This window comes from Phalacrocorax carbo, unplaced genomic scaffold (genome assembly GCF_963921805.1).
Source record: "Phalacrocorax carbo unplaced genomic scaffold, bPhaCar2.1 SCAFFOLD_466, whole genome shotgun sequence".
In the NCBI taxonomy this organism is placed as follows: domain Eukaryota; kingdom Metazoa; phylum Chordata; class Aves; order Suliformes; family Phalacrocoracidae; genus Phalacrocorax; species Phalacrocorax carbo.
Window position 1 is genome coordinate 1 of NW_026990344.1, and position 10,269 is coordinate 10,269.

General features: G+C 69.9%; 2 protein-coding genes across 2 annotated transcripts; both read right to left on the reverse strand.

Annotated features, from left to right (window-relative positions):
* Positions 1–11: 11 nt before the first annotated feature.
* RCVRN (recoverin) lies at positions 12–2,260 on the reverse strand (the record flags this gene model as incomplete). The annotated part of the gene is made up of 2 exons (XM_064440189.1): positions 1,864–2,260; positions 12–167 (listed from the first exon to the last, which is right to left on the reverse strand). Coding segments are annotated over exons 1-2 (537 nt in total), but the record flags the coding sequence as incomplete, so codon positions are not given.
* A 1,398-nt stretch (positions 2,261–3,658) lies between these two features.
* On the reverse strand, positions 3,659–7,769 carry UBE2S (ubiquitin conjugating enzyme E2 S). The gene is given in 7 exon segments (XM_064440187.1): positions 3,659–4,514; positions 4,516–4,770; positions 5,468–5,641; positions 5,643–5,659; positions 5,851–5,998; positions 7,050–7,073; positions 7,546–7,769. Coding segments are annotated over 7 exon segments (657 nt in total). The 5' UTR covers positions 7,549–7,769; the 3' UTR covers positions 3,659–4,478.
* Between the last annotated feature and the right edge of the window lie 2,500 nt (positions 7,770–10,269).

Here is a 10,269-nt window from a genome sequence, read left to right on the forward strand (position 1 = left end):
TTGGGGGGCGCGGGGGGCGGTGGGGGGTCGGTTGGGGGGCGCGGGGGGGCCGCACCGTGCTCGCCCTTGCCGAAGAAGGCCCAGAGCTTGTCGGCCCGTTTCTGGGGGCTGTTCTCGTCCGGCGGCAGCTGCTGCTGCTCCTCGGGGGGGATCATCCGGAACAGGGCCTGGGGGGGGGGGCGGGGGGCGGGGTCAGCGGGGGGCGGGGTCAGCGGGGGGCGGGGTCAGCGGGGGGGGCGGGGTCAGCGGGGGGCGGGGTCAGCGGGGGGCGGGGTCAGCGGGGGGCGGGGTCAGCGGGGGGGCGGGGTCAGCGGGGGGCGGGGTCAGCGGGGGGCGGGGTCAGCGGGGGGGCGGGGTCAGCGGGGGGGCGGGGTCAGCGGGGGGCGGGGTCAGCGGGGGGCGGGGTCAGCGGGGGGCGGGGTCAGCGGGGGCGCCCGCCCCCGGGACCCGCCCCCGGCACCCCCCGGACCCCCCCCGAGCCCTACAAACACGCCAGGGACACACACACACACCCCCCCCCCCAGGGCCCCTATAGAGCCCCCCCATAGGGCTCCCCAGAACGGGGGGGCTCCCATAGAGACACACACCCCCCCCCCAGCCCCACAGAGACCCTATAACCCCCCCCTCACAGGGGGCACCCCCCACCCCTATAGACCCCCCCCAGCCCCTATAGAGCCCCCCCGACCCTATAGAGCCGGGCCTTCATTAACCCCGGGGGGGGGGAGGGGCGGATTAGCCCCCCCCGCGCCCCCAAATCCACTTAAACCCCTCCCCGCCCCCCCGGATTTTTTCCATCCGCGATTAACGGGGGGGGTGGGGGGGGGAGGGGCGGGGGGGCAAAGCCAATTAGTGCCTAAGCCCCGCCCCCTCCCCCCCCCCGGGGGCTAATCCTGACCCGGGGGGAGGGGCGGGGTGGGGGAGGGCACCTGCGTGTGCAGACCCGTCTCGCCCCATAGATTTCTCCCCATGGCGGGGTGAGAAACCCCTCTCACCCGCCCCATAGATCCCCGCTGCCCCACAGCATCTTCTTGCCCCACAGATTCCCTGTCACACTGTGGGACCCTCTTGCCCCACAGGCTCCTCCTGCCCCATAGATCCGCTCACCCCATAGATCCCCATTACGCCATGGGCCTGTCTTCCCCCCCCCCCCCGTGGGCCGTTCTTGCCCCACAGGAGCTTCTCGCCCCAGAGATTCCCCGGTGCCCCATGGGACCCGGCTCACCCCATAGAGTCCCCGTCCCTCTGTGGGACCTTCCTGCCCCACGGGACCTTTTCACCCTATAGATTCCCTGTTGCCCCACAGGACCATTTTGCCCCATGGGACCTTCTCACCCCAGAGATCCCCTGTCCCTCCATGGGACCATTTTGCCCCATGGGACCTTTTTTGCCCTATGGATTCCCCAGCCCTCCACGGAACTCTCCCACCTGTGGGACCTTCTCCCCCCACAGATCCCCCATCCCTCCACAGGACCATTTTGCCCCACGGGACCTTCTCACCCCACAGCTCCCCCATCCCTCCACGGGACCATTTTGCCCCACGGGACCTTCTCACCCCACAGATCCCCCATCCCTCCACAGGACCATTTTGCCCCACGGGACCTTCTCACCCCACAGATCCCCCATCCCTCCACGGGACCATTTTGCCCCACGGGACCTTTTTTTGCCCTATAGATTCCCCAGCCCTCCACGGAACTCTCCCACCTGTGGGACCTTCTCCCACCCACAGATCCCCCATCCCTCCACGGGACCATTTTGCCCCACGGGACCTTCTCACCCCACAGCTCCCCCATCCCTCCACGGGACCATTTTGCCCCACGGGACCGTCTCACCCCACAGCTCCCCCACCCCGCCGCGGCCCCTCACCGTGATGATCTCCAGCACCTCCCCTTTGCTGATCTCCCCGTTGCGGTCGACGTCGAAGAGGGAGAAGGCCCACTCCAGCTTGAGGTGGGTCTTGCCGGAGGAGGTGAGGTGCAGCGCGATGATGTACTCCCGGAAATCGAGGGTGCCGTCGTCGTTGGTGTCGAAGCTGCGGAAGACGTGGCGCGCGTAGCCCTGCGGGTCCGAGTTGGGGAAGAAGGTGCCGTAGATCTTCTCGAACTCCCCGCGGCTGATGCGCCCGCTGGGGCACTGGCGCTGGAAGCCTTCGTACCAGCGGCACAGCTCCTCCTCCGAGTAGCGCGTGCTCGACTTCAGCTCCTCCAGGATCTCCTTGGAGAGAGCCCCGCTCCGCGCGTTCCCCATGGCTCCCCTCAAAGGACCCCCGACCCACCCCACCACCCCCCCCCGCCCCCCTTCTGCCGCCCACCCCCCCGCCCGCGACGGCCGCGGATGAGGAGGAGGAGGATGGTGGGGATGGGAGCGCGATGGGACGCAGGCACACGCACCCCCCCCCGCGACGCCGCGGTGCCCAGGCGCCTCTTATAGCGCTGGGGTTTGGGGGAGGGTCCCCCAGACACGCCCCCCCCCCCCCCCCAGACCCCCCGGGGGGGTGAAGGTGATCCCGGCTTAGCGGGGGCACGTGGGGATGGGGGATGGGGGGGAAATGATGCTTGAGGATGGGATGGTGATGGGACCCCCCCCTCCCCCAGCACCCCCTTGAGAGGGGACCCCAACTGTGGCCCCCCCCCATATGGGGACACCCCTTCCCTGAGACGACCCCAACTCCAGACCCCCCCCATATGGGGACACCCCTTCCCCGAGGGGACCCCAACTCCAGACCCCCCCCATATGGGGACAACCCCTTCCCTGAGACGACCCCAACTCCAGACCCCCCCCATATGGGGACACCCCTTCCCCAAGGGGACCCCAACTCCAGCCCCCCCCCCATATGGGGACACCCCTTCCCTGAGGGGACCCCAACTCCAGCCCCCCCCCCCCATATGGGGACACCCCTTCCCTGAGGGGACCCCTCCCCACCCCACACTCCCCCCATCAAATGAAGCCCCCTCCCCAAGCACAACCCCCCCCCCCCAACAGCCCCTCCATGGACCCCCCCTCCTTCATCCCCCAACCCCCCCCGTTACACCCCCCATCAGAAGCCCCCACCCCAAATAAACCTCCCCCACCAACCCTCCTGTATGGGACAACCCCCCCCCCCGACACCCCCCCCAAATAACCCCTCCCCAAACTCCCCCCCCAGCACCCCCTGTATGGGGACCCCCAACTTGGGACCCCCCCCAAACCCCCTCTATGGGACCTCCTGAGCCCCTCCCCCCCCAACAATCCCCCCCCCCAACCTCCTCCCCACATTGGGACCCCCGAGACCCCCCCCCCAAACTCTCCCCCCACCCCCCTGTACAGGGGACCCCCCCCACTTTGAGGGGTGGGGGGGACCCCCCGGGGAGCAGATGGTACCGGGGGGGGGGGCAAGAGCCTATTAAGGCTCATTAACGTCGGGGTCAATTAATCACCCGGGGGGGGGGAGCAGATGGTGCCCGGGGGGGGGGGGGAGGGGGGGCTCCTTAAGGCGCATTAATGTCGGGGTTAATTAATCACCGGGGGGTGGGGGGAGGGGAGGGCCCTCGTGCGACGCACGTGCGCGGGGCCGTGCCAGGGCGAGACCCCTCGTGCAAGGCCCGACCCCCGTGTGAGACCCCCCCGAGCAAAGCCCCCCACCCCCCCGCGAGGCCCCCCCAGGGACGACAGACGCCGGCGCTAGAAAAACAAAAAGCCTTTAATAACCCGCGGCGCCGGGGGGGGGGTTTGGGTGATTTTCCTCCTTTTTTTGGTGGTTTTTCTGTTATATAATTTAAATAACTTAAAGCCGAGGGGGGGGGGGGGAGGGGCAGCTGCCCACCCCCACCCCCCCCACCCCCAAAAGATTAAAGGGTGGGAGCAGAGAAGGGGCAGTTTATTCTGCGCCCCCACCCCAAAAAAAGGGGTCCTGCGGGCGGGGGGGGGGGGGCGCAGGGGGGGTGAGACCCCCCCCGGGGGGGGGATTTTGGAGTTAAACGCCCCCCCACCCTCCCCTCCCCGGGGGTATTTCGGGGTTCAAACCCCCCCAGCGGGTGTATTTTGGGGGGGTCAAACCCCCCCCGGGGGGCTTTTGGGGGGGGTTAAACCTTCCTCAGGGGGTATTTTCGGGGACAAACCCCCCCCCGAGGGGTATTTTTAGGGGGCCAAACTCCTCCTGGGGGGTATTTTTGGAGGACAAACCCCCCCAGGAATATTTTTTGGGGACAAAACCCCCCCCGAGGGACATTTTTTGGGGACAAAACCCCCCCCCAGGGGTATCTTTTGGGGGCCCAAACTCCTCCTGGGGGGTATTTTTTGGGGACAAGTATTTTTGGGGGACAAAAACCCCCCCAGGGAATATTTTTGGGGACAACCCCCCCCCCCCGAGGGGTATTTTTTGGGGGTCAAACTCCTCCTGGGGGGTATTTTTGGGGGGCCAAACCCCCCGGGGGGCATTTTGGGGGGCCAAACCCCCCCCCCAGGGGGTATCCTGGGGTCCTGGGGTGCCGCCCCCCCCCCCTTTAAAGCCGCCTCAGGGCCCGTTTCTTATCGCTTTTTCTTCTTGGCCGTGAGCTTCTTGTCGCGGTCGCCGGCGTGTTTCTTGGCCATGGGGCCGTCGGGGGGGGCCGGGGGGGCGGCGGTGGCGGCGCCGGGGGGGTCCGGGGGGGGCGCGGGGGGGGCCCCCGCGCGTGGATCTCCGTCAGCAGCCGGGCCCCGCGCCGCGTATTCCTCGTAGTTCTCCAGGAGGAGGCGACCGGCCTCTTCGTTCAGCGCCGACTCGGGGTTCGGGTGGATCAGGAGGCATTTGATGGTCTGGGGGGGCGAGAATGGGGGGGTCGGGGGGGGGGCCAGGGCGCGCGGGAGCCCCCCCGACACCTGGGACCCCCCCCCCCGACACCTGGGACCCCCCCATTCCTGTCCAGAAACCCCCAAACTGGGGCAGGACCTTGTTTTCCCCCCCAAATTCCTCCCCTTTAACCCCCAAAAAAACCTGGGACCCCCCCCCGACACCTGGGACCCCCCACTCCCATCCAGAAACCCCCAAACTGGGGCAGGACCTTGTTTTCCCCCAAAAAAAAACAGGGACACCCCCCCAAAAAAACCTGGGGTCCCCCCCGACACCTGGGACCCCCCCCGACACCTGAGACCCCCCATTCCTGCCCAGAAACCCCCAAACTGGGGCAGGACCTTGTTCCCCCCCCCTCCAATTCCTCCTCCTTTAACCCCCCCAAATCACTGGGACCCCCCTAAAAACAGGCCCCCAAAATCCCCCCCAAAGCCCCTATAGACCCCCAAACACCCCCTGGCGCCCCCCCCCGTCCCCCCGGCGCCCCCCAACCCCCCCAAATAACCAGGACACCCCAGATTCATGCCCCCAACCCAAGGCAAAGGCGACCGGGGCGTCGCGGCCCCTGACTCAGGGGTTCCCCAAAGGCCCCCCACCCCCCCCCAGCCCCCCCAGGCGCCCCCCCCCGCCCCCCCCGCGCCCCCCAGACGCCCCCAGCCCCACCAGCAGCACGTGCCGGATGCCCAGCTCCGCTCTCCAGTCCCTTTTCAAGACGTTGACGCAAATTTCCCCGCTGGGGCCGACGTTGGGGTGGAAAATTTTGGTGAGAAAAAAGCCTTTTGGGGGAGCGGCGGGAAAGTCCTTCCCCAGGACCAGCTTCATCCGGAACAGCCCCCCCCGCGTAGGGGGTGCCCTCTGGGGGGGGGGGGACACCCAAAGGAAGGGGGGTGAGGGGGGCTGGGCACCCCCCAGACCCCGCTCGGCCCCGGGGGGCTCCGGCTTTGAGGCTGGGTTGCAGCAGGAGGGTGATTTAGGGGTGCCCCCACCCCCCGGGTTAAAGGGGATTTAGGGGTGGGGGCTTTTTTGGGGGGGGGGGGGTGTCGTACCGGGCCCCTCGATGGTGACCTGGACGTCGGTGATGTCTTCCTCGTTCGGGAAGAGCTTGATTCCGTCGGGGGGGTCGGAGCTGAGCAGCGACACCTCCTTATAGACCAGGCGGAGGATGTGGGGGGGCAGGTTCTCCACGTTCGAGTTCTGGGGGGGAACCCCAAAAAATAGGGGTGTTAGAGACCGACCCCCCCCCCCCCAAACCAACCACCCCCCTGAAACTCCTCCCAGGACCCCCACAAGCCCCTCAGGGGCAGCAGACTTGTGCTCCCCCCCCCCGCCTTCCAGGTCATTTTTGGGGTGCAGAGTGTGAATTAACACCCCCCCCCCGACCTGGTGTTACCCCCCCCCCAAAGCCAGACGGTCCCCCCCCAAACGAACCCCACCCCCCAAAGCCAAACCGACCCCCCCCAACGAACCCCACCCCCCAAAGCCAAACCGACCCCCCAACGAACCCCACCCCCCCAAAGCCAAACCGACCCCCCCAAACGAACCCCACCCCCAAAGCCAAACCGACCCCCCCAAACGAACCCCACCCCCCAAACGAACCCCACCCCCCAAAGCCAAACCGACCCCCAAAGCCAAACTGACCCCCCCAAACTGGGGCTATGGGGGTGTCACGGTGCTGTGCCCCCCCCCCAGCACCCCAAATTCACACAGTGGAGACCAAATGACCCCCAAGACCCCCCCCCCGACTGAGCTTATGGCGGATTTGGGGGGCCTCACCCCATATGTTCCCACTGAGACCCCCCCATGTTAGGGGACAAATTGGGGGGGGCACCCACAGTAACACCCCCCCGAGTCACTCAAACGGCCCCAGCCCGTGATCCCCCCCGGCACCCCCAAATTGGGGGTGACCCCTCCCTCCCGGCACCCCCAAATTGGGGAGTGACCCCTCCCCCCGGCACCCCCAAATTGGGGGCGGGACCCCTCCCCCCCCAGCACCCCCAAATTGGGGAGTGACCCCTCCCCCCCGGCACCCCCAAATTGGGGGCGGGACCCCTCCCCCCCAGCACCCCCAAATTGGGGAGTGACCCCTCCCCCCCGGCACCCCCAAATTGGGGGCGGGACCCCTCCCCCCCAGCACCCCCAAATTGGGGGCGGGACCCCTCCCCCCCAGCACCCCCAAATTGGGGGCGTGACCCCTCCCCCCGGCACCCCCAAATTGGGGGCGGGACCCCTCCCCCCCAGCACCCACCTGCCAGGCACCGCCACGGGGCTCCTGGGGGGGGGGAAGGGAGGGGGTGAACCGGGACCAGGGGTCCCCAGAACCACCTTCACCCACCCCCCCACGACCCCCCCCAACCCCCCCGAGCACCGCAAAGTCCCCCCAGCAGTCTACGAGCCCCCCAATCCACCTTCACCCCTCCATGACCCCCCCAAACTCCCCCACGACCCCCCTAAGCCCCACAGGACCCTCCCACGTCCCCCCGACCCCTCTAAGCCCCACAGGGCCCCCCCACGTCCCCCAGACCCTCCCACGACCCTCCCTAACCCCCCACAGCCCCCAGGACCCCCCCAAACCCCCCACCGCCCCAGACCCCCAATAACCCCCTCCGGCTCCCCCAAGCCCGCGCACCGGCCAAGGCGGGGCCTGGGGACGGCGGGGGGTGTGGGGGTGACCCCCAGACCCCTCGTCAGGGGGTGCCCCCTCCCCAAACCACCCCCCCAAGCCCCTCCCAGGCCTCACTCACCATGGCGCCGGGCCTTCCCCCCACCGCGGAACCGGAGAGTTCAAAGGTAAGCCTCGGGGGCGGGGGGGGGATGGGACGGGTGAGGGGGTGTCGCCGAGGGTGGGGGGGAGGCCGGGGTCGCCGTGGGGACCCCCCCTCCCGCTCCCGGTCCCGCCGGTGCGCGGAGGCCGCTCCCGCCGCCGCCGCCGCCCACCCGCCGCGCCGAGCCCCGCACCGGGGCCCCCCCCCCACCCCTTTATAACCTCCGCCTCCCGCTGGCCACGCCCCACCCCGCCCCTCCAAACCAATGCCCGGCGGAGGAGGTGAAGCGCGGGCCAATAGCGAGAGAGGGAAGGGGAGGGCGGTGAGCGGGGATTGGTGGGTTCGGAGGGCGAGGGGCGCGAGGCGGGCGGAAGCGGGGGGGCGTTGTTTGCGCCGTAACGGTCGGCGGAAGGGGCGGGGCCGAGGGGGAAGTTCAAAAAGAGGGATTGGCGGGCGCGGCAGCCAATGGGACGTGGGGGCGGGGTCGGCGGAAAGGGCGGGACTTCCCCTGAGAGCCCGGAGGCGGGGTCGGCCATGACCGGCAGACCGAGCAGCCAATGAGAGCGCAAGGCTCGGGGCAGGGGACTCTGGGGACCCCCAACCCCCCCCCACGGGACACCCCCCACCCCCCCCCAAACCCTCCTCACCCCTCCCCCCCATCTCGCACTCGAGGGACCCCCTAAGTCCCCCCCCGTGGGTCCCCCAAAAGCACCCCCAGCCCCACGAGGCCCTCCCCCAACCAGCTGAAGTGCCCCTCCCCCACCCCCATGGGACTCCCCCCCCAAACCGCCCATTCCCTCATGAGACCCCCCCCAAACCCCCCCCCAGGAACCCCCAAATCACTCCCCACCCTGTAGGACACCCCCCCAAATCACCCTCAGCCTCGTAGGACCCCCCCCAATCCCGTGGCACCCCCCGCAATTGCCCCACCCCCACCCCCAAGGAGACCCCCCCCAAAGCCACCCCCACCTCCCAGGGTCCCCCCCAGGCCCCACAGGGCCCCCCCCCCAATTCACCCTCACTCCCATAGGACACCCCCAACCCCCCAGGCCACCCCCCAAATGACCCCATAGGACCCCCCACCCCCCCCCACCCCCCGCCCCCCCCCAAACTGAGGCGCGAGGGCGGGAAACGTCACTTTATTCCCCTCCCCCCATCACCCCACCCCCCCCTTCGCGATTTTGGGGGGGGTCTTTTTTTGCTTAAAACGGGGCCGCCCCTCCCCACCCCGCCCCTCCCCCCCAGGGGGGTCCCCGGCCTGGGGAGGGGGGGAGGGGATGGGGGGAGGGCGCTAAGGCACGTGGGGGGAGGGGGCGGGGACCCTCGTGGGAAGGCTGACCCCTCCCCCCTCCTCGTGCAAGGGTCACGGAGGGGTCACGGGGGGTCACCGGGGGGTCACGGGGCCCCCCCCTCCCCCCATTCTATGGCTTCGATCTTGGGGGTGGGGGGTGGGGGAGGAGCCCTTGGCCCGGGCGGGGCTGTGACATCACGGTGCCTCCGGGGGGGAGGGGGGAGGGGGTATTACATCATCAGAGCACTCAACGAGAGGGTGATGTCATCACCAGGGGCGTGACGTCATCGGGGAAGGGGAGTTAAAAACGGGTGCTCTCTCCCGGGGGGGGGAGGGGGGGAGAGAGGTGACATCATCAAAAAAAGGCCCCCGCCCCGTGACATCATCGGGGCAGAGTCTTGGCAGTGACATCGCGGTAATGGCGGCGGTTGGTGACATCATCGCCAGGGTGACGCCCCCCCCCCCCCCCCCGCTGCGGTGACGTCATCGCGGAGGGGCGGGGAGTCCACAGTGCTGACGTCATCGGGGCGCAGCCCACAGTGCTGACGTCATCGGCGGGCTGTGACATCATCAGGGAGCGCCAAGGCGGCACGCGACGCGGTTGGCTGCCGGGGCCGTGACGTCATCGGCCGCCGCCGGGTGCGAGGCTGTGACGTCATCCGGCGCGGTGACATCACCAGCCCCCAGCTGGCGGCGCCATTGGCTGCTGAGCGCCGTGACATCACCGGCCACCCGCGCTGGGCGCCGTGACGTCACAAGTCCCCCCCCGGCCGTGACGTCAGCAGCGGGTGGTGACATCACCAGCGGGTCACGGCACCCGCGGGGCCCCCTCCCCCCCCCCCCCCCGCCAGGCTGTGACGTCATCGACCGTGCTGTGACATCATCGCCGGGGGGGGGGCATGGGGGGACCCCGGGGGTGGGGGGAGGGGCGCTGAGCTGGGGGGGGTCCCCCAAGGTGATGACATCAGCATTGGGGTGATGCCGGGGGGGCGCCGCCCCCCGGGGGGACCCCAGATATGGGGGGGGGGGTGTCCCAGGGTCCCCCCCAGACAGTGACCTTGGCTCGGTGCCGGGGGGTCCCTGACCCTGGGGGTGCCCGGGGGGGGGGTCCCTGACCCTGGGGGTGCCCCCAGCACCGGGGGGGGTCCCGGGGCCCCCCTAGACGGTGACCTCGGGGGGGGGGGGGTCCCGGGGCCCCCCTAGACGGTGACCTCGTTGCGGCTGCCGGGGGGTCCCGGACCCTGGGGGTGCCCGGGGGGGGGTCCCTGACCCTGGGGGTGCCCCCAGCACCGGGGGGGGGGTCCCGGGGCCCCCCTAGACGGTGACCTTGGTGCGGCTGCCAGGGGGTCCCTGACCCTGGGGGTGCCCGAGGGGGGGTCCCCGTGCCTGGGGGTGCCCCCAGCACCTGGGGG